The sequence below is a fragment of the Arvicanthis niloticus genome, chromosome 16 (assembly GCF_011762505.2).
Source record: "Arvicanthis niloticus isolate mArvNil1 chromosome 16, mArvNil1.pat.X, whole genome shotgun sequence".
NCBI classification, from domain to species: domain Eukaryota; kingdom Metazoa; phylum Chordata; class Mammalia; order Rodentia; family Muridae; genus Arvicanthis; species Arvicanthis niloticus.
In genome coordinates, this window is record NC_047673.1 from 59,115,193 (window position 1) to 59,138,314 (window position 23,122).

Sequence of the window (23,122 nt, forward strand, 5' to 3'; positions counted from 1 at the left end):
ACCGCAGCGGTGGCGGTGGCGGCGGTTCCTGTCCAGGGGGCTGAGAGCGGCGGTCGGCTTTGAGGCAGGCTGCGTTGTGGAGGAGCGCTCCGGCGGCGGCGGCGGCAACTCAGAGCTCGGAGTCGGCGTCCCGGCTCTGCTTTCGGAGGCCGGCTCGGAGCCCGCCCGGCTCTTAGGGCGGCAGCAGCGGCTGCTCCAGGTTACGGCCTAGGCCTAGGCGAAGCCTCGGGCTCAAGTGCAGCGAGGCGCCGGCGGAAGGCGCGGCCCGGGCGGCAGGATGAGCGTGGAGGCGTACGGGCCCAGCTCGCAGACACTCACCTTCTTGGACACTGAGGAAGCCGAGCTGCTCGGCGCCGACACCCAGGGCTCCGAGTTCGAGTTCACCGACTTCACCCTCCCCAGCCAGACGCAGACGCCCCCCGGCGGCCCCGGCGGCGCGGGAGGCCCGGGCGGAGCGGGCGCAGGCGGCGCGCCTGGCCAGCTCGACGCGCAAGTGAGTTGAGCGGCGCATGGCGTCGCCGGAAGCCGGGCGGGCGCGGGAGCTGCGGCGCCAGGTCCCAGTTAACCAGCCCTGGGTCCCTGTGAACCTGCGCCAGGTCCCAGTTAGACGGCGCTGGTCCGAGCTACCGGCCCCAGGTCCAGTTAACACACCTGGGTGCCTGCTTCCTATAAAGTCCCTTTTGACGATCAGCTCTAGTTACCCACCTTGGATTCCTGTTTAACTGCCCAGGTACCCGCCACCTGCCTTGGGTCCTTGTTACCTGCCCTAGATCTCTGCTACCTTACTCTGGTTCCCGTTTACTTGCTCCTTTCCCAGATCTGTACTTCCACCCTCAGCTACCTATTCTAACTGCTTCTCCCAGGTCTACCTGCCACAGTCATTGCCACCTGCCTCAGGTCCCTGCTACCTGCCCTGGTCCTCGCTGCTCTGGCTCAGCTACCTACCATCTCCTCTGATTTCCTGCCTCTTGTCCCAGCGACCTGCCACCTGCACCTAGTCTCTGCCACCTGTCCTGTTTTCCTCCACCTAGCTAGGCTGGGCAGCGACCTGCATTAGTGTCCCTCGCCCTGTAGCACAGGATCTGCTCCAGCTCAAGGCTTAAGCCAGAGCTTCCCTCACTCCCGTTCTAGGTGTGTCTAAGACGACCTACACTAGGTCTCTTTCTGGCCCTGGGTGACCTGTCCACAGTTGCAATTCTCTGGACCAATATTGCCCTCCAGGGTCACCTATTTGGCTAGTCCAGCCACCCCATCTCACCCTTTTGCTACTTCCATCCACCACCCTGCCAGCCAGGGTTCAAGTTCAAGTTTGGTGGAGGGTTTCTGGAGCAGAGCCCTCCACCTCAGGTGGAAACCTCAGGTTTGGCGCCTCAGGTGGAAACAGCCCACTTAGTGGCTGGTTAGGTGGCTGCCGGTTTGTTTTTCCTTCTGGGTTGCTTGTTGCTGAAACCGGTGTTATGTAACTCCTAGGCTCTGCTTGGAAAAGTTGGGTTTGAGTTTTGTTCCTTAGAGGCAACCACAATGAATATCACATGGGTGACTGTGCCCTAGGGAGGGGCTTTTGTTTTGAATGACAGGCTGCTGGTATAGGCTTTTCAGCTTGGGACAGGCCACCCCTACCTCCCTGTCAAATGGCTCTCCCTCTCTATAGCTGGCTTGGTGTTGGGCACTTCTCGGCTTTGTTTTCCTGTACTCTGGGGGAACTGTAGGCTAGAGCCACAGGTGGTTTGCAGTCCCTCTGTGCTTAGAGCTAGGGAGCCACCACCAGTATTGAGCAGTGATCTCAGAGTTCCGGGACGGCCTTCAAGCTGGCTGGTTGAGTCATGCCTGTGGGTAGACCACCCACTTGGGCTCATTTTCAGCCCTAATAGAAGGAGAGGGCTGACTCAGCCCTGCTGGGCTGCAGGATCAGGTGTGCCAGCTTGTTGTTTCTAGCTGTTACCTTAAGTGTAAGGAGGTGGAGAGGGCAGGTTGCTTGGAGGAGTAAGGTGGCCCTGAAGGCCAGTCCTCCTGTTCGTCTACCCACTGGGTAGACCTTCCTTCCTCAGGCCTCGTGGACCTGGAGAGGGGCACTGTGCAGTAGGCTGTGATGGCGTAGCTGGGGAGACCAGGAGTAGAAGTGGGCTGCTTCATCTCAAGGTCTTTTCGCTCTCACTAATGTGCAAAGCAGACTTAGGCTATGCGTGTGCTCACCTGGGTGTGCCCTGCTCCGCCAGTTGAAATCATAGATTGAGCCATGAGCTGCCGCCCACCTGTGGCCTCTCATCACAAGGAAGGGAGGGAGCACCTTCAGTCCTGTATTAGGAGGACCTGCATCTGTGGGCAGAAAGTGTGCAGAATTGGAAAGTGGAGAAAAATCCTCCCTTGCACGCCCAGGGTCCTCAGCCGCCAGAAACATTGCTTTTTCTTATTCATACTTCGAAGTGAGTGGGTCGCACGGCCTTTGGTCAGGGGATCCTAGGGGACTGGACCTCTACCCAGTAGGTTGAGCTCCTGTTGGCCAGTGGAGGTCCTCTCCCAGTTTTACTGAAGCAGAGTCATGGAGCCTGCACTTATCCCTGGAAAGCTGGCAGCAGAGTGGCCTTTTGAGCCATCATTAATACCAAGTAATATCTTAGCATCCTGGGTCCCAGCACCCCCAGCCTCTCTTCAGCACCAATAGTTTTGTGGCCTCTGTGGATGTAAATGTCCCAGGCCTTTCCTGTGCTGGGTAGATGGCATATCATACTTGTCTTGTCCTGTGTCTGCCATGTTTGTGGCTCATTACTTTGGAGTGCAGACAAAACCGCGGGCCCTGTTGTTAGGCAGACATTGTGGGCAGTCACTGCTCTGCCTGCCTCACTTGCCGTCATGACCTGAGTGCTCCTGTGCTGGCATGTGTTGGTGTATTCTTTTTGTGACTGAGTGGCTGTGCTGCACAGGGCCAGAAGGTGCCTGTGGGATTAAGTTTGTAGGGGAAGAGGCTTGTCCTGGAGTCTCATGTCCCACTGCTTGTGTGGCTCTGGATGGTGACTGGTAGGGATTTGACTCTGAAGTCTAAAGGTAGAGGACTGTTGGCTCAATGTCAGAGAACCCCCATTTTCTATGTGAAAGCCCCCACTGTTCATTAGAACCCTGAGGGTCCAGGTAGAGTGTGCTGGCACTGTCATACAGAGTCCCTGAGATAAGATGGACTTTTTTTTTTTTTTTTCCCCAGTTGTTGACTTTCAGGATCCCTGTTTCCTTGGAGGACTGAAAGGTGACTTTAGTTGTCATTTGCATTCAGGCTTGTGGGAGAAGCCCCCTGGTCTACCCAGCTCCTGAGTGCTGCTGTCTCTCTCTCATTCTGGCAGTGAAGTCGGTGGGAACAGGACCCACTAATGGAGATGGAGCAGTAGTGCTTGACTGTAGGCACTGTCAGGTCAAGGAGGAGTGAGGAGGGAGCTGTAGTGGGGGTGGGGGCAGATGGGACTGGGTTGCCCTTGTTGTGGGATGGGTCTTTGGGGACCCGTGGCAGTCTCCATTGTCACATGCTTAACACATAAGGCTTCTGCCATCAGTGAAATAGCAAAAATCAGATGCCACTGTGTGCCCACACTGGAGACTTAGGATGTTAATGGCTTTGGGTACCAACTAGGACTCTGATGTGCTCCTGTGCTCCTGTGCTCCAGTGCCTTCTGGTCTGTCTTCTTCACAGAGACCTATCATCCTGTCCAGCCTCACTGTCCCCAGGAAGCTCCCTAGCCTCATGGGCCACACCCACCAGCTACGGTTCAGCCTCCTGCACAGTCCCATTGTGGGTGTATGGAGACCTGTCCTCGGTTAAAATGCTGAGGCTCTGAGCAGAACTGTGGGGTGCATGACTATAGATTTGTCATCCTTAGCCTTTTTACCCAGCTCTGTCTGTTAGGGGAGAAATGAGCAAACCCAGAGAGCCTGTCCCTGCCTCTCTGAGCCCTCCTCACTGCTGGGAGCTGCTGTTTAAAAGTGAGATAGTAGTTACGAACTCTTACGGAGTCCAGCAGCCACTGTGGCTCTCCTTTGGTGCCGTTCCCTGGGCAGCACCTGCGCCAGTGGTCACAGGTGAGGCTGTTGGGAACCCTGAGGCCCTCGCTATGCTCATGGCTGGGACTGGCTCCACCTTTGCACCCTCAGGTGTCCCTCTGCCCCACGTGACCTCTTTGCAGCCTGTGGCCTGGCTTCTATCTTCACTGTCTTTTTTTTCCTTCTGCATGGTGGAGGAAGGCCTGACCAGTGCTCATGGTGCCCACTCTGAGACACTGTGAGGAAGGTGGCAATCAGGGTAACCTGAGTGCCTGTCGAAGCCTTTAGGTTGGGTGAGAGCATGGCCTGGATGTGGCTGGGTCTGTGGGTACTGTGATCTGCCCTGGTCAGAAGAGAAGAGCCTTAGGCAAGGCTAAGAGGAAAACTGGCAGAGGTTGGCACTGTGTGACGGTCATGGCAGTGCTGTGTGCATGCCTCTGGACATGTGTAAGTTGCCTGTGAATGGAGCCTTCTCCTTAGTGGCTGTTGAGCCCCACCTTCCCCTCTGGTCTAGTGAGAGAAGAGGCCCCTAGAGCGACAGGTGCCAGATTGCTGGCCCATAGCTTCCAACAGTTTGGTGGTCACTGAGGTGAGATGTTCTCATGGTTTGGGACAGGCTGTTTGTTCCAGCTGTACAGTCTTGTCCTGGGTGGGAAGCATGCCTACAGCACTGCTGCTTCCTTACGACTTGGGTGCTGCCCTGTGAGGGTGTGGTTCCCAGGGGTTCTGCTCTCTCTGAGTGGCCCTGCCGGTGGAGTTAGCCATGCACTCAGGTCATTTGTGCTTTCCACTTTCTGCTACCTATGTGGTCCCATCCTGTATGACTGTGGGAGAGGGGGTGAGCTACCACACAGAGCAACGATCAAAGGTTACAGGATGGAGAAAGGAGGGCTTCTCGCTGAACTGTCTTCTCTTTGTAGGTCAAAATGGCTACAACTCAGCTTGAGTCCAAATTAAGGTTAAGGAAGTTCAGGGCCACTGGTCAGGAGCAGCCCCAGCTGAGTCTTTATCCAGACGCTTACTGAGGCCCGTTGCCCTGAGGCTGGAAAGGCCAGCATAAGGGATATGGCTGTTCATTAATTTGGGGTAGGAATCCCCCATTTCTTTGTAGCCAGCTACCCTAGGCTCCACAGCTCCCACTCATGTCTTGCTCAGGACCTGGGAGAACAAAAGATGACTCACTGCGGAGCTCAGCGTTTGCATGTTGGAGGGCAAACGTGGATTTGGCTAAGACTCTTGGGCCTTCGGGAGAGTAGGCTCTCTTCAGAGGTGGGGCTCCTACAAGGAGCAGGCCAAAAAGCGGCCCCTGGGGCCAGATACAGATCCAAGGCTGCCCTGGCAGGTGCTGTACACCTCAAGAGGCATTTAGCCAGCCTAGCTGATGGTGAGGGCAGCATATGCCAGCTGAGGTCCTAGGGTGCCAGCCAGCAGACATGTGGTGTGGTGCCTGTGAACTCTGGAGTATGCCTCTGGTCTGAGGTCATAGCAGCTCACAATGGGGACTTAGTTTTTATAAGTTTCTTCTGGAAGCTCTGCCACAGGGTCTGAGTTCTGTGTATCTTGTAAGAATTAGTTTTCAGGCGGGTGACCGTTTTGGCCTTGATTCACTTGAGAACTTCAGGGTGAGCCTAGATGTTACTGTATTAGAGTAGAATTTATCCTGAGTGGGGCCTGAGAAGACCCGGCCTTGGTCCTTGAATTGGCTGGGTTCAATGACCTGACAGCATGCCTTTCAGTCTGGTGAGATGGGAGCTGTGCCCTGGACTTCCCCGTGGGGCAAGGACTTGCAGGCCTGTGCTGACCAAGGCAATAGTGTCCATTCAACCTTACTGTGTTATCTGCTGTGGGCTCCGGCCCTGTTCTGTACTGTCCCTTGATCTTAGCTCATCTTTACTGTCTGGGACCAGCTGTGTCTCTGAGAACCTGAAGGTGCTTGCTCTTTAATAGTGACAGAGTATAGTAGAAGAGGCCCAGCTGTGGTTGACAACATGGCCAGTCCAGCTTGGCCTTTGTGGGGTGCTGGAGAATCCTGTATTTGTCTCTCAGGGTGACCAGGGTATCCTGTCCCTTAGCTTGCATGAAGGATGTGAGCACAGTGGATCTCCGTGTCCTGATGGTACCAGTCCCATACCTGACATACCTGACATGCAGAGAGGATAGGCTCTCCTCTCCTTTTGAGTTTTATTTTTGATCTCCTGGCTAACCTCGAACTATGTAGTCAGGCTGGCCTTGGACTCTCCCTGTTGACCAGGCTGGGCTTGACTTTCAGAGATCTGTTTCTCTCTGCCTCCTACACTACTATAGTTGGCCCAGAAAGGCTGTTTCTTGACATGAATCTGTGGCTGGTGTACAGCTCAGCAGGGTGTGCCCACCCAGAATTCTCAGGGCTCCATCCCAGCTCCACTGGAACAAATAAGAACTGCCTCCTACAGCTGGTTGGTGATTTTTCTCCAGCAGTCAGGAGACAGCTTCCCTAGAGGACTTGATGGGCACACTTGGCTTTGTGGGGTAAGGAGCCGAGTCAGGATCACCATTGAGATACTTGCTCCTTCCTTGCCCTGCTCTGTTCACAGTGGTGACCGTCTGTCAAAATTCTAGGCCAGGTACCACATGGGGTGGGGAGTGGGCGCACAGACACATGGGAAAGGGAACAGAGTAGCCAACAGCAAACGGGCAGGCGTCCGCTATACAGGTCACTAGGGTGGTGGCTCAGGACGACCCTAGGATTCTACCTCAACCCCATGTGCATGTGTAGCAGATACCTGTTCATGGCAGAGACAGGCAGAAATCAGAGCTCTTGTGCCTGTGTGGAGAGTGGAAAATGGTGTGGCCTGAGGAGAAGTGATGGCTCACCTCAGAGCGGCAGGTGTGCTGTGTGGGCAGGAAATTGAGAGGCTGCCAGTCTCCTGCCTCTACTTTTTAAGCCTGTGAGACCAACAGCCAGCTAGGGCAGGACCTGCCCCGTTAGAGCTCAGGTCCCAGGCAAGCTGTGTGTCATCCTATGCACCCCACAGAGTGCTGAGGTGGGAGCTCCTGCCAAAGAGTGCTAGCAAACCTGTCACCTGCCTGTGCTTCAGCATGTGCGGCCGGCCTCCTGGAGGCTGATGTGGCACTGGACACTGTGGCCTCTACCAGCTTTGCTAATGCCTGGAGTTCAGAGGCAGATGGCAGTGAACCTTGTGAGGTTCCACCCAGCAAGGCTGGGCCTTTGAGAGAGATGAGGGCCCCGAGCTAGTGACCCACAGGACTTGGCTCAGGGAGGTGAGCCACTCAAGTGCTGTAGTAGTCCTACTTATAGACACTCCCTAGTGTCACACACACACACACACACACAAAGTGCAGAATGACTGCGACTCTGGAGAAGGGCTGGTTAAGTGGCCATGGTGGGACAAGCCTTTCATGGTGAGGAAGAATGCCGCTGACATGCTCACTTAAGGGATCCAGCCCAGCATGGAGCTCTTGGTAAGCCTCTGCCTCCAGTACTGGCTTGCTCTGTATCCTTTGTCGAAGTTTTAAAGAGATCCTTTGCAATGATAAAATGGTGTGGTCCAGATACTGGGGCTAGGCCTAGAGAGAGCACTGGTAGAATTCCTGCCTGGTACATATGAGGCCCTGGCTTTGTCTCTTATGCTGAGGAAGATGAATCCAGAAGTTATGTTGGGTCTTTTTCCTTGTCTGAAAGTTTTTAGACAACGGAGCACACTCCCCTCTGCCCGCCTCTAGAATCAGTCCAGACATAGGGTGACTGCAACCAGGCTGCGTCTTCATGTGTCCCAGTCATAGGGTGCATTTTGGTGGTGTTGGGAATTAACCTAGGGATCCTGGCCTTTCTTGGGCACCCAGTTTTTAGGGTATGAGAAATGACTGGTAAATGTCTGCATGCGAGCCAGGCAGTGGTGGGTGGCGCACGCCTTTAATCCCAGCACTTGGGAGGCAGAGGCAGGTGCATTTCTGAGTTGGAGGCCAGCCTGATCTACAGTATGAGTTCCAGGACAGCCAGGGCTACACAGAGAAACCCTGTCTCAAAAACAACAACAAGAAAAATGTCTGCATGCAGCTTGGAAGGCTCACATCTATAGCTGGGAGGTACCTGAAGATTGGGGATGGGGGCTGGACAACATGACTGATAACCATGTTGACCATGGAGCTCACCATGGTCGACCAGGAGGTATCCGCTCCTGTCTCTTGTCTTGAGTCCTGGGTCTTGGCCTGGGGCTTTGCTAGTTCTAGGCTCCTGAAGACACCCAGTGGCTAAGTGCTGGGGATGCTGACTTAGTGCTCTGGAGCTGAGGTTCCTGAGGTGATGGTGGAGCCGTGCCCCATCAGGCCAGGCAGGTCTCAGTGGTGGGACTCCAGTGTAGACATCCTATGCTGTGACTTTGAGAGCCTTTGTCGTGGATCCTATGTGTTCCTCACCATAAGACACAACCTGGGCATGTAAGGCAATAGCTGGCTGGTTTCTGCCTCAGCCTGCAGAGCCTCCGTGATAGTAGGACTCTGGCGTATGCCTTTGCGTTACATGGCTATCCCTAGGGTGTATATGACAGGTTTGAAACAGTCGTCTTGTTCTGTGTAACTAGGCTGTGGGGACAGTTTTGGCTTGGCTTCATGGCCAGACTGAGTGGGACCTCATGCTGCCAGCCACCATTGACCCTTTAATCCTTTTGCTCAGTAGAGGAGCACGAGATTCAGTAGCACAAACCCAGGAGTGGGGCCTCTGGGTGCCCTTGGTGGCCTGTCTTGGTGATACTGTTTTCTCTGTAGGTTGGACCAGAGGGCATCTTGCAAAATGGGGCTGTGGATGACAGTGTGGCCAAGACCAGCCAGCTGCTGGCTGAGCTGAACTTTGAGGAAGATGAAGAGGACACATACTACACCAAGGACCTCCCAGTCCATGCCTGCAGGTAGGCTGCAGGGCTCCAGGACCAAGAGGTGGCCAGCTCCAGATTCCCTGCTGCTTGTTCAGAACCCTGAGCACAGTACCTAACACCCCAGATTCACAGTGCTCTGTGGGTCCCCTGCCATAGCCGCTCAACAGGGACCCTGAAGATTGAAGGCAGGTCATGGATCCTGACTAACTCAGCTCCATCAGGGTCACATGAGGGAATTGGAGGCTTAAAGAGTTGGAATGTCCTTGCTTTGGGGATACCTAGCTCAGCTAGCTTCACCCCCAAGGCCAGAGCAGCTGTCTTCAATGGGGCTTTTGCAGCCACCTGCCGCCCTCTACTGGCCTCTTCCCTCCACACACCTGTTTATTGCCTTCCATTATAATGGCTCTCTCCTGATTGACAAGTGTTTTCGGGGATACAACAGCTTTCCAGAGCCACAGGCAGGCTGACCTGGGAGCCCAGTGAGAGCTTTTCTGGTTTGACACTTGATGCACCAGGCTGCCCAGTGCACAGCAGAGCTGTGGAAACCCAGTGATTCAGGGGCCTCCTAGCACCATCAGCCTGGGTTGGGCCTGGGCATTCCCTGGGTGCACAGCGCCTGCTTTTTGGGTCAGGTGCTCCCATAACCACAACCTTGTTAGTAACCTGCAAGCTGAAGGGGAGGGACCAGGAGTGCCTTGGGCGTGTGCTGCCCAGGCATCTGTGTTGCCTTCACACTGCTAAACCAAACCCTGAAGCTGCAGGCCAGCACTGACTATTGTTTGTGCTTTTCCAGTTACTGTGGAATCCATGATCCTGCCTGCGTGGTTTACTGTAATACCAGCAAGAAGTGGTTCTGCAATGGCCGAGGAAATACTTCTGGCAGGTAGCTAACAGCCATGCATGTGTGTTTCATCAGCGGCCCTAGGGCTGCTGTGAGCCACAGTGATGTTGGGACAAAGCTGGAATGGGACGGTGCTGGGGAACCTGGGCTCCCTGTGACTGGTGTAACTTGAAACAGGTGGTGGTGTGTGAACGCTTCGACATGTTTACCCATGAGTGATTCTCTGGCTCTCTCATTATGTGAGGAGTTTGGCTTAATTCTGTTCTCAGGCTGAGATGTCTCTCATGATATGAGGCTGGCACGCCTTCCTGTCCTCCTTGTCTCTGGGGCTAATGGTTCAAGATCCCACGTCCTAAGGAAGAACTAGAATCATCCCTATTTCTGAGTACTTCTGCTGCGCCCCAGCTCCACGCTGGCTCACCATGCTAGTGTCAGGACACCCTGCTAGAGGAAAACAGCTGAGCCTGGTGTGCCTGTACCCCACTGCCGGCAGGAGTGTAGTTTGTTTCTCAGGACATGTAAAATGAATACCGTGGAAGGCTGTAGGTACCAGGTCTACAGTGAGGCAGGGGTTAGCATCTTTAAAAGGTCTTAAGGTCACTTTTAGGGAACAAGACATCCCATTCTCAGAAGGAGGGGTAACCTGCAAAGCCAAGAATGATGGCTGGATGGCCACCAGAAGGCTCTGGTGAAGGTTTCATGGGATCATACAAAAAGACAAGTGTAAAACAGAGACAGTCAGGAAGAGCTGGCAGAGCCTGTGGGCCCTCGGGGATGAGGTGTACAGCCAGTATTGGCCACCATTGGGGTAGGCCATGTCCTCATGTGTGGCAGGGGGGAAGGATGGGAGCTGTGGCTCTCAGGGTAGCCCCTGCTACAGAGACCAGGAGATGACCTGCCTCCGTGAGTGAGCATGGGAGAGGGGACCTCCCAGAAGGAACCATCGCTGTACCTGGCTACCAGAGGTTGAGTTAGCACCATGAGCTGGGGCTAAAGAAAGTGGGACTGGAGGAAAACTCGGGGTTATGTGAGCCAGCGAGCAGTTTGCTGCAGGTAGATGAGGTGGGGCTGTGGTTCCCTGGGTGCCTGTGCCCATGAGGTGTGACCGTCACACCTGTGCTGACAGACCATGAATGGTACTGGACATTTTGCATGGGGTCCTAGACCTGGAAGTGCTGAAAAGTCAGGCTTGGGGTGTTAACTGCTGATGGTTTCCTGGTCTCAGCCACATTGTGAATCACCTCGTGAGGGCAAAATGCAAGGAAGTGACACTACACAAGGACGGGCCCCTGGGCGAGACCGTGCTGGAGTGCTACAACTGTGGCTGCCGCAACGTCTTCCTGCTGGGCTTCATCCCTGCCAAGGCTGACTCTGTGGTGGTGCTGCTGTGCAGGTGAGCTTGCTGGGACCAAGCTCCGTGTGTCACATTAGAAAGTGAAGTCTGGCTCGGTGTGGTAATGTACACTTTTAACCTCAGCACGGGGGAGGCAGAGGCAGAAGGATCTCTGAGTTCAAAGCCAGCCTGGTCTACACAGTTAGAACCTATTTCCAAAAAAACGGAAAGAAGGAAAGCCCCGAGTCTGACGTGAGCTTAGGCCAGAGCTGATCTTGCAGATGCCTTCTGGCTAGTTAGAGGCTTCCTGGGCCAGGTTCCAATGCTCTCTCCTGCCCCGCACCTGCACAGGCAGCCCTGTGCCAGCCAGAGCAGCCTGAAGGACATCAACTGGGACAGCTCACAGTGGCAGCCCCTGATCCAGGACCGGTGCTTCCTGTCATGGCTGGTCAAGATTCCCTCCGAGCAAGAGCAGCTGCGAGCACGGCAGATCACTGCACAGCAGATCAACAAGCTGGAGGAGCTCTGGAAGGTGAGCCACCCAGAGACAAAAGTGCATGGCCAGCCTCACACTGGGGCCTTTGGGAGATAGGGAGGAAGGGTATGACCCAGGGCTCTGCAGGAGACATAGTAGATGGTCTGAGTAGCTGGATTAGGCTATAAATGAAATTCCTACTCCAGAGAGTACCTGTCCTTATCCCAAATGACAAGTCAAGGTTCCAGGTTAGATGTGGGGTTCTGCTCTGGCTAGCTTCAGAGTCTGACCTTGTTTTCTAAATCTAGCTAGGGGTGTCAATTGAGCACCCTCTAACCAGGAATCCCAGTAGTATCAGAAACCTTCTAGGCTTGTCCAGCTTAGTCTCTGTGCACTTGGGTGGTCAGGTTCTCTGTTGCCTACCACATTGAGGCTCCCTGGGCAGCCAGTCTCAGGGGAGGCATGTTGGCACAGGATAGGGAGATGGACCTGGTTCCCTGGGACAATCCTAGGACTCTGGCAGCTGAATCTGGGGCTCTTGGTTGTGGGCCTAAGTATTGTGCTGGGCCCTGGGGAATGCTGTTGCCAGGTTTCTTGGGGTTAGAATGGTGTTGAGCATTCCCATGGCAGTTAAGACAGTAGGCTCAGATCAGGCCCAGCACAGTGGCCACTCTGCACCTATGAGGGTTTGTGCTGAGAGGCCCTGGGTTTCCTCTGAGTTCTTGATCACTGGCTGCGGGTTAAGCAGGACAAGCACTGAACTATTATTGGCCATAGGAAAATCCTTCAGCCACCCTGGAGGACCTAGAGAAGCCCGGCGTGGATGAGGAGCCACAGCACGTGCTTCTGCGGTACGAGGATGCTTACCAGTACCAGAACATCTTCGGGCCGCTGGTCAAGCTGGAGGCTGACTATGACAAGAAGTTGAAGGAGTCACAGGTGACGGGGCGCAACATTCAGGCCGGGCCTCTAGCAAAACATCTCCCGAGTCGGGGGGCTCTTCCTGGGCTTGAGCCTGGATGTAACTAGGCATGCAAATGGGAAAACCCTTGTGTCTGGTTCACAGCTTTATCTGCAGCTCCAAGAACTTTCCTGGGATATGGGATCCGTGCCACTGATCCCCCAAAGCGCCTTCTCTCCCCACAGAGCCTGGCGTGGGGGGGTCTCCTGAGGCTATCTCTACAAAGCTTGCTGCTGGGACCAGCTTAGGCAGTGGGTGTTGGGGGGGGGGGGGTCCTGGTTGCTTCTTTCCCAGATGCTGGAACCTGGCTGTGGGTGCTGTGCCCTGCACCTCAAAGGCAGCACAGCACAGACATGGCCTTCCTAGAGGCTCTGACCTGTGGGGAGCCCAGCCCGTGAATGAGTGGTGGGGCTAACGGGGCCCCTGTTTCTCATGTGTTCAGACTCAAGATAACATCACGGTCAGGTGGGACCTGGGCCTTAACAAGAAGAGAATCGCCTTCTTCACTTTGCCCAAGACTGACTCTGGTAATGAGGATTTAGTCATAATTTGGTTAAGAGGTGATTTTAAGTTTTAAAATATTTGTGACCATAAAAGTAGCATAAAATTCCTAGTCCCCCATATCATGTCCCTTATGTGAACTCTGCATGGTGGCGGCCACGGCCCTCTTGAAAGTGCTAACTCTGCTGCTCCTTCCTGAAAGACATGCGGCTCATGCAGGGTGATGAGATCTGTCTGCGGTACAAAGGGGACCTGGCACCCCTGTGGAAGGGCATTGGCCACGTCATCAAGGTTCCTGATAGTATCCTTTGCCACATCTGCTAGGAGGGTGGGTGCTGTAACAGGACCCCTGGCTGTCCCTAATACGTACGAGTCCTTCTGCTCTTCCCGCTTTGTGGGACATCCACACAGTGACACCATAGTGTGTGCGTGTGTGAATGAAACAGCCTAGGGTCTGACTACAGCAGTTCCTTTGGCTGCTGATCAAGGGGAACTGGTCTTGTGATGAAGCCAGGGGCCCTGTAGAATGGGACTTTGAACAGGAAAGCAGACTTAACTCAGTTCCCAGATTATGGTGATGAGATCGCTATTGAGCTCCGCAGCAGCGTGGGTGCCCCCGTGGAAGTGACCCACAACTTCCAAGTGGATTTTGTGTGGAAGTCAACCTCTTTTGATAGGTTTGTGTGAGGGAGGGCATACCCTTGAGGGCCACCTCCGCCTTCGTCACCTGTGGCTCACGTGTGTTTTACACTGGCTGTCTTTATAGGATGCAGAGTGCACTGAAGACCTTCGCTGTGGACGAGACCTCTGTGTCAGGGTATATTTACCACAAGCTGCTGGGCCACGAGGTAGAGGATGTGGTCATCAAGTGCCAGCTGCCAAAGCGCTTCACGGCTCAGGGGCTCCCCGACCTCAACCACTCTCAGGTGCCGTTGGGCCCTTAGGGGCGGGGTCTGTGGGGCTGTGTCTTCGCGGCTCTGCTGATGCTCTGTCCTTGCAGGTGTATGCTGTGAAGACCGTGCTGCAGAGACCACTCAGCCTCATCCAGGGTCCTCCAGGCACAGGCAAGACCGTGACGTCAGCCACGATTGTCTACCACCTTGCTCGGCAGGGCAATGGGTAGGTGCTGAGGAGCAGCAGCCTTGTGGTGGGAGGTGGCAGTGTCTCGTGTGGCCTGGTGGTCTGTTACAGCTCTGCCAGGGCCACATAGAAAACCTGTGCAGTGTTACAGTACAGGCGCCTTGTGTGTTCAACAGCCCACAGGCCTCCCTCACATGAGTGAAAGGGTGAGGTTGCCATTGAGCTGATGGTGGCTAGGCAGGTGACAGGAATCTCTACTTGTTCTACCTTGCCATGGGTGTGCCGGCCTATCACAGCTGCACAGCCTTCCCATGGGCCCTTGCTGAGCTTCTCTGGGTGATGCTGACTGCCTATTCACGCTCTGCAGGCCTGTGCTGGTCTGTGCTCCAAGTAACATCGCCGTGGACCAGCTCACAGAGAAGATCCACCAGACAGGACTGAAGGTCGTACGCCTCTGTGCCAAGAGCCGTGAGGCCATTGACTCCCCAGTGTCCTTCTTGGCTTTGCACAACCAGATCAGGAACATGGACAGGTGAGTATCTCCAGCTTGAGGCTCAGAACAGGCTGCATCCTGCTGCTGGCACTGACTCCCACCCCATTTTCTGTAGCATGCCGGAGCTGCAGAAGCTGCAGCAGCTGAAGGATGAGACAGGCGAGCTGTCGTCTGCAGATGAGAAGCGGTACCGGGCGCTCAAGCGTACAGCTGAGAGAGAACTTCTCATGGTGAGCCCAGTGCCAGCTCCGGAGCCTTGGGGCTGTTCCTTGTGGGCACAGGGCCCTGAGAAACTTGTCTGAGTCAGAATCCTGGTAGCATGTCTGTGCCTTAGCTTTTGAGAACTTGGAGGGTTCTCATCTCCCTGATCTCTGCCTGCAGTCAAGGACATAGCTGCCACTCCTGTCAGTCTCCAGTCTAACAAACCAGTCCATCAATACTGGAGTCTCCACCCTGGGGTACCAGCAGCTCAGCACTGTTGCAGAGACTGTTGGCAGACACCGCTGTGTCTGTGCTGGGGAGTGTGCTCCAGAAGGCTGTACCAGTGTGAAAGTTGATGATCACACTCACCTGGGCTGTTCATGCTTGGGCTGTAGGAGAAGTGGCTGTGGAGAGCCAGCCTAGGGCAACACAGCAAGACCCCCGTCAGAACAACTTGTGCGTGTGCACCACAGGAGTGCCTACACACACAATTGCTGGGCGGGTGTATAGCAGGCATCCCAGGTCCCACCCTAAGCCATCTAGCAGTGGTGAGGTAGGCACATGTGCCTCGATGTCTGTGCCTTCCCCAGAATGCAGATGTCATCTGCTGCACGTGTGTGGGTGCTGGTGACCCGAGGCTGGCCAAGATGCAGTTCCGTTCCATCCTCATTGACGAGAGCACCCAGGCCACTGAGCCTGAGTGCATGGTGCCCGTGGTCCTCGGGGCCAAGCAGGTGGGTACCTGTCACTCATGTGGCCCTTGTTAGCTCCTCCTGTAGTGGTTCTGGGTGACACAAGACCTGCGGGAGGTCTTTGAAGGGTGCTGAGTCCCATCAGCTCCCACCTCTTGATGTGTGAGCAGTATACACGGAGCAGCTTCCTCCCCGCCTGCTGGGACTCATTCTGTTGCTCTTAGATGTTGGAGGTGAACCCCTGTCCCTGTGGTAGGCACTTAGGAACATGGAGCCTGAGGGCCTAACTTGAGGGATTTTTTTTTTGCTGCAGCTGATCCTTGTGGGTGACCACTGCCAGCTGGGCCCAGTGGTGATGTGCAAGAAGGCAGCCAAGGCCGGGCTGTCACAATCACTCTTCGAGCGCTTGGTGGTGCTGGGCATCCGGCCCATCCGCCTGCAGGTGCAGTACCGCATGCACCCTGCACTCAGCGCCTTCCCGTCCAACATCTTCTACGAGGGCTCATTGCAGAACGGTGTCACTGCAGGTAACAGTTGGGTCACGTCCTTAGGGTCCCTCCCTACGGCTTTCATGGTGCTGCTCACCCCTGCTTCTTGGGCATGATGCTGCTGGATGTGTGTTAGCTCCACAGTGGCCATACAGAGCTGGGAATTCTGAGTTGCTGTGCCTTTCACCATGGTCGGGTCATGCACTGGCTCCACTCCCTAGCCAGCTGGTGATGCCTCTGACCTGCAGCAGTTTGAGCCTCTGTGAACCAGGAGGGAATTTTAGGATACTAGGGTCGCCTTTGAATGTAGTTCTGGTCCTGTCCTAAAACTATTTATGGCAGTGACCCCCTCAGGGTCTTTGCATAGTGTCTGTTGGGAGGACCTAGAGGGCCTGGGCAGTAGACAGAACAGCCTGTGGAGGCCACTGCCTATGGTGCTGTGGTGTCAGGTGAGCCATAGGTACACTGTCACCCCCCCACACCCCCTTAGAAGTTATCTGTGGCTCACAGCTGTCATGGGAGGTTGGTGCCGATGCCAGCTGGGCCTTGCTGTCCTCCATGAAGCCTGAGTGAAGGCTTCTGTCTCCGTCTGACTTGCTTTGCAGCATAAAGGTGTTTTTCACAAAACTTAGAGCAGCTGGACGTGGCTCTCAGCTTTAACCCAGGACTCAGGAAGCAGACAGGCAGGCTTTCTGGGAGACCGGTCAGGGCCAGCTATGGCTTCATAGTGAGACCCTTTCTCACACACACACACACAGCTTCAGCATGGTGGATTACTTCTCAGTCACTGTGACAAGGAAGGAGCCTGCTTAGAGCTGTGTGTGTGTGTGTGTGTGTGTGTGTGTGTGTGTGTGTGTGTGTGTGGCCTGCCATGTGGATCCAGGCAATTACATTTGGGGACACCACCACTCTGCTGGCCAGGTCTTGCCTGGACCTCCCCTTCCCTATGTGATTGCCAGAGTGTGTGAAGCCCCTGTGTGTTTCCTTGGCTCTGCTGCTCTTGGTCACCACTCAGTGGGCACAGGAAGTGTCCTTGTGTACCCAGTAGGCGGTAATGTCTTAGTGTTGACCCAGCCCCTTTGCTCCCCTCAGTGTGGTAGGTGTACTTGAGCCCCTGGGCTTCTCAGTGGTGACACCTTCTGTCTTTCCCTGACAGCGGATCGTGTCAAGAAAGGCTTTGATTTCCAGTGGCCACAGCCTGACAAGCCCATGTTCTTCTATGTGACACAGGGCCAGGAGGAGATTGCCAGCTCTGGCACATCCTACCTCAACAGGTGTGCAGCTGTGTCCCTGGTATGGAGCCGTTCCCACCCTCGGCTCTGACCTGAGACCCACAGCATCTTACTCCCTTGTTACAGCATGTGAGGGAAAGATACAAGGCTCTTGTTTCTTCTGGGGCCTCAGTAAATGGCAGGGGTGGGCAACTGTCAACTGTCATGTGGTCTCCTGTGCCCCTTTGGTTACTGGAGGCCTGAGGCGGGGACCTGTGAGGAGTCTGTCACTGACAGCCGGATGTTCTCAGGACGGAGGCAGCCAATGTGGAGAAGATAACTACGAAGCTGTTGAAGGCAGGTGCAAAGCCTGACCAGATTGGCATCATCACGCCCTACGAGGGCCAGCGCTCCTACTTGGTGCAGTACATGCAGTTCAGCGGCTCCCTGCACACAAAGCTCTACCAGGTACCTCTGTGCCCAGCAGTTAGGAGAGCAGAGGAGCACACATCATGTACAGGTCTGCCTGACACCACAGGAAGTGTGTCAGACCTGGCTAGAGGCAAAAAGAGAGAGAGTGTGCTGCTGTGTCAGCACTTTGGTGACGGAAACGGGGGGGTCTCTCTGAATCTGAGGGCGGCCTTGATTGTGAGCTTCAAGACAGCCAGCGCTGTTCAGTAAGGCTGTGTCTCAAAAGGGAGCAGTCAATCCAGGGCTAAACAGGAAGGGGCAGGGCAGCTGCTCCCACCTGAGGGCCATGGCACTTGTGCGTTGTCAGGGCGTGTGACAGATACAGAGCTGTGGTTGGTTATATCATGGCAAAGGATTGGTATCGTGGAGCCTACTCGGTCTCTGCTTCATTGGGCTTGTGTGGTATCTGTCACTGGGGACTTGTAGCATCTGGCTGTACCATACTTAATGATGCAGCTCCTTCCTGTGCAGCTGAAGGAGGAGGCGAGAGAGCGAGAGAGCGAGGGACTGGGTTGTGACTGATAGGATACTGTCTCATTCAGGAAGTGGAGATTGCCAGTGTAGACGCCTTCCAGGGCCGGGAGAAGGACTTCATCATTCTGTCCTGCGTGCGTGCCAATGAACACCAGGGTATTGGGTTCCTAAATGATCCCCGCCGTCTCAATGTGGCTCTCACCAGAGCGAGGTAGGCCATTGCTACCCTCCAGCCACACAAGAAACCATTTACCCATGTCTGTCCTGGAAGTACATGTGTGTGCTGGCAGCTCATCTTGAGAACTGGGTGCTATGGCCTATTTGCTGCCCTACTGCTTGAGGAGCTCAACTGTGATCCTATAGGACACAGACTGAGCTTGTGGTCAGCATTTGGAGAGCTGCGATCACCAAGCAGCTCTGTTTGCTGCTTAAGTGCCACCTCATGTGTTGGCCAGTGTTGTTTGGTCCCTAGCTAGCACCCAGCTCTTTAAGGTGCTAACCCTGGACAATGGAGTTGAGTGGATGTGGCCATGGGCTCAGCGTGTTGGTTGCCCTGCAGATACGGCGTGATCATTGTGGGCAACCCAAAGGCGCTGTCGAAGCAGCCCCTGTGGAACCACCTACTGAGCTACTACAAGGAGCAGAAGGCGCTAGTGGAGGGGCCGCTCAACAACCTCCGGGAGAGCCTCATGCAGTTCAGCAAGCCTCGTAAACTTGTCAACACTGTTAACCCGGTGGGCCAAGGGGCTGGCCTGGGACCTGGGAAAGCTGGGAGCTCCTACCCTCTGCCGCTGTTGACTGACACATTCCTCGCTCTTGTGCCACCCTGCAGGGGGCCCGCTTCATGACTACTGCCATGTATGATGCCCGTGAGGCCATCATCCCCGGATCTGTCTATGACCGCAGCAGCCAGGGTGAGCCTTCCTGGCAAGCACCAGTGTGTTTACCCTTCCCATGTTCCAGTCTGAACTTGTCACCCCATGGGTGGCCTCCTCCTGGAGCTTGTCTAGTAGGTGTCTGTAGCTTCTCCAACCAGGTCCCCAAGGGCTGGTCTGGCCTCTGCTAGTGGTTTGGACCATGGTCCCATAGAACTGCTGGGGCCACCTGTCTGCTGCTGCCCTTGTATTCTGGGACAAACCCGTGTCTGCCTCAGCCAGGCTGGCCTCTGCTTTCTGGAAGCTTCCAAGTTGCCTAGAAAGTTCCATCATGGCCAGATCTTCACCAGATCTTCACCAGGCCTTCTGTCGTTTCTTCCCTTCTACCAGCACTCTGCATGTCAGACACACTCGACCTCCCTCTGCTAGTCTACTTGTCTGGCTGGCCCAGCAGCTAGTTCACGGCAGCCAGTGTCTGCTAGAGCCCTGCATCTGACTCCGAGTGTTTTGCAGGCCGGCCCTCGAACATGTACTTCCAGACCCATGACCAGATCAGCATGATCAGCGCAGGTCCCAGCCACGTGGCGGCCATGAACATCCCCATCCCCTTCAACTTGGTCATGCCTCCCATGCCGCCGCCTGGGTACTTTGGACAGGCCAATGGGCCGGCTGCCGGTAAGTGGGTCATCACCATCACCCTGGCTCCTCTCCTAGCTTTAGGTAGAGCTTTGCCATATTTCACTGCTGTCTTTCAGGTCGGGGCACCCCCAAAACCAAGACTGGCCGTGGGGGCCGCCAGAAGAACCGCTTTGGGCTTCCTGGGCCCAGCCAGACCACCCTTCCCAACAGCCAGGCCAGCCAGGATGTGGCCTCACAGCCCTTTTCTCAGGGTGCCCTCACACAGGGTTATGTGTCCATGAGCCAGCCCTCCCAGATGAGCCAGCCTGGCCTCTCCCAGCCAGAATTGTCCCAGGTGGGTCTTCACCATCATACTGCAGAGAAGGGGGTGGGGAGGATGGGCTGGGGGGACACTGGAGACCCCTCAACTGTGCTGTGGGTCTGAGCCTGTCACCCTGCCACTCAGGCTGCAGTATGGGGTTTCTTCCCAGTCTCTGGGGTCTGAGGACTGGGTAGCTGTGGGCTTTCCTGGCCATGTTCACACTGCCTTTGCCTTTCAGGACAGCTACCTCGGTGATGAGTTTAAATCACAGATTGACGTGGCACTCTCACAAGACTCCACATACCAGGGAGAGCGGGCATACCAGCACGGCGGGGTCACCGGGCTGTCCCAGTACTAGAAGGCAAGTGCTCTAGTGGGCTTAGGTCCCTGCACACGAGTGCAAACACGGTCGTCCCAGGCAGACTGGGCAAGTAGATGTGGGTGTTGGCAGGTCCTGCCTCTGCTGGCCCTGACATCTCTAACCCTGTCCCTGATTACAGGTAGCGGCGGAAGAGCTAAGCTATGTGGCTTAGTCTATCAGCATCTTATTCTGGGTAATAAAAAATAAAAATAAATGGATACCTGTTTTCCACTGCTAAAACTGAAGCACCACTGTGTGAGCAGCCGAGGAGAGGAAAGAGGAGCGAGAGCGAGCAGAGAGCGGCCAGGGAGGACGACAGAGCGGAGCGCCGAGGAGCGGGCGCCCCCTGCGGGCGGCGAGAGGAGAGAGGCCCGCACTGCTGCGAGGCCGGCCCAGCGCCGTGCCCGCCAGAGGGAGAGGCCTCGCCAGGACCGGCCCCCGCTGTTCTTTTTCTTTGTTTCTCGTGATTGAGGGGCTACGTTTTAGCAGGACGAACTTCGCGTTTCTGTGCCCAAGCGGGCGGCCAGGAGCATCAGTGCGCGGTCCCAGCGCTAAGGGGTTTCATTTAAAGAAAATACGGTGTTTGGGGTTTTTCTGTTTTTGTTTTTTTTTTTTTTTTCTTTCCTTACCCCTCCCCCCCCCCCCAAATTCTTTAAAGGCGTCTGGGAAGTACTTGGATCAGTTTGTCTCTAAGACCTGACTGTTGCACCTGGGAGATGCGAGCAGCTTCTGGAGATGTGGCGCTGAGAAACCGGAGCCCCACAGCCTGGGATCACCGCCTGCACCACAGCCGGAGGATTTGTTTGAGTTTGAGCTTCGGAGGCCACAGGCGAACTCGTGAGCACGGCCCGCGGGTTCTTCTCCATCGTGGGTGGAGGCCTCATTGCTGGACGCCCTGCCCCGGAACCCCACCTCCCGCGGCAGCCACCCAACCCCTACCCAGGCACACCTGCGCCAACGCAATGGAACTTAATTTTTAGTCAAATTTGTTTTAAGCTTTTTGTCACCAATAAAACATGAACAAACGGTCCCTGCTTTCGCGTGGGGCCGTCCTTGAAAGGGTGTCTGGTGGTCAGCGGCAGCCACACTCATCCACCACCATGTCCTCATAGTGGCGCAGCACCACATTGTCACTGTTGTCAAAGAAGAGCACGGAGATGGGCGACAGGCGCTCTGGCACGCAGCATGGCGAGCCTGCACCTGGGGTAGGAGCAGCTGCGTGCATGAGCGCGCGCAGCACAGCGTGGTTGAGTGCAGGCGGCCCGCCGGGTCCCCTCAGCGTTTCGGGTAACGCGCACGTGCCCTGGCAGAAGTTAGCTAGGAAGCCGCGCGGCGCGATCACCCAGCGGTGCCAGCCCACCTCACGGAAGCTCACATGCAACCGTCGGGTGCGACATGTGCCCACTGGACCGCCTCCCACCCTGGGCTCCGTGTGGCGCCGCGACCGCAGCAAGGGACACAGGCGTGGGTCCAGCGTCACCAGCAGCAACGAGGCCTCAACCAGGCGCCCACAGGCTGCAGTGGCCCCAGGGTGCAGTGACAGCGCCAGGCGCAGGGTGCCCGGCACCGATGCGTTGGCGGCTACTGCAGTCCCCAGTAGGTCTGCGCGCAGTGGTAGCCTGGGTGACACCGGCACGCGCAGCAGCTCAGGCCCGGGATGCTCGGCCTCAGCCCACAGTGCCACGCTTAGCTCCCACCCTCCTGTATCTTCGTTCTCAGCCTCCAGTTGCAACTCTAGGCGTGCGCGTGTTGGGTGTTCTGTGGGCTCCACGCTCGACAGGTCAAAGACGACGGTCCACCCAGGACACAACCCCGACGTCCTGGCGGGCTGTGCGGGCCTGGAGGACAGACCTGGAGGTGCAAGGAGAGAGCAGACATGGCGCGATGTCCCAGCAAACGGGTTGGGCCGAGACAAGGAGGAAGGGAAGAGCTGAGACTCAGGAGCCCCACTGACGGATGGGGTGGGGGCAGGGCACCCTCTGCAAGAAAGGGGCACTATGGGGCACCATGCCTACAGTTGCAGACATGGGCAGAAGGACATGTGCCAGCCAGTACCTGGGGGCCCAGAAAAGTGACCTGAAGGAAGGCATCAAAGGGTATGAAGTGGCGGGATGGGGGCAGGGCAAAGATTGGGCACTGGGAAGTAGCCAGCATGTGTCCTTGCTTTTAGAGGACTAAGAAAACAGGATCCCAGCTTGCTACCAGGCTGGACAGGTCGTGTGGGGAACCCTCAGCCTCATGGACCCTTGTCCAACCACAACCCCCTACTCACCGCTGTCGGGGATGTGGCGCACGATGTTTCCGGCGACCCCCAGTTCCTCCACGTGGCATGGTCGCAGAGGGCGCCCCACTCTGGCCTCCTGGGGGTCGCGGCGGCGGAATAGGCGCCACATGACAGGAGGCACAGGTCGGAGCGTGGGGACTCTCTGGGGCGCTTCGGGAAGCCTGAGAACCTGGAGCAGGGCGGCAGCGGGGCCCAATGATGCTGGCGCGGGGGCCAGGGTCGTCGAGGGCAGCAAGAGCAGAAGGAGGAGGTGGTCGCAAAAACGATGGCAGACAGGGAGCATTTTCCTCCCAGGCGGTGTCCAAGAGAGTCAGCGGAGTCTACTGTGTTCAGGACCAGTGGGCTGGTGACCGTAGGTCGGGGGTGCTTTGAGGTCCTGGAGGGGGCGTGTCCGGACCCCACTGATCCAGAGAGCAGGACTGGGAGGCGGTCCCAAGGTGGGTGGTCGAGAATTGATCTGAAAGGCGGAGCTGCGGGCAGCCAGAGTCCCTGGAGAAAGGTGGCATCTTGCATCTTAGGGCGGAGCCATCGTCCTGGGGGCGAGGCC

The 23,122-nt window shown here is 56.0% G+C and overlaps 2 protein-coding genes across 3 annotated transcripts; one reads left to right on the forward strand and one right to left on the reverse strand.

The window, feature by feature from the left end:
• The first annotated feature begins 17 nt into the window (after positions 1-17).
• On the forward strand, positions 18-21,319 carry Upf1 (UPF1 RNA helicase and ATPase). Of its 2 annotated transcripts, none has more exons than XM_076914313.1 (24): positions 18-493; positions 8,788-8,927; positions 9,688-9,777; positions 10,961-11,128; positions 11,420-11,600; positions 12,321-12,482; positions 12,947-13,064; positions 13,208-13,306; positions 13,574-13,682; positions 13,772-13,931; positions 14,006-14,124; positions 14,453-14,617; positions 14,694-14,808; positions 15,370-15,513; positions 15,785-15,998; positions 17,116-17,233; positions 17,482-17,638; positions 18,184-18,326; positions 18,675-18,849; positions 18,948-19,029; positions 19,504-19,665; positions 19,746-19,963; positions 20,169-20,295; positions 20,435-21,319. In XM_076914313.1, exons 1-23 carry the CDS (start codon positions 278-280, stop codon positions 20,286-20,288), a joined length of 3,375 nt encoding a protein of 1,124 aa, XP_076770428.1. In that variant the 5' UTR covers positions 18-277; the 3' UTR covers positions 20,289-20,295; positions 20,435-21,319. The 2 variants fall into 2 exon arrangements, with proteins under 2 accessions (XP_076770428.1, XP_076770429.1); XM_076914314.1 differs by having other exon boundaries at positions 19-493; positions 12,947-13,031.
• On the reverse strand, positions 20,869-22,858 carry Gdf1 (growth differentiation factor 1). Its single transcript, XM_076914321.1, has 2 exons — positions 22,564-22,858; positions 20,869-22,142 (listed from the first exon to the last, which is right to left on the reverse strand). The coding sequence occupies exons 1-2, from the start codon at positions 22,856-22,858 to the stop codon at positions 21,364-21,366; spliced, it is 1,074 nt and encodes a 357-aa protein (XP_076770436.1). The 3' UTR covers positions 20,869-21,363.
• Between the last annotated feature and the right edge of the window lie 264 nt (positions 22,859-23,122).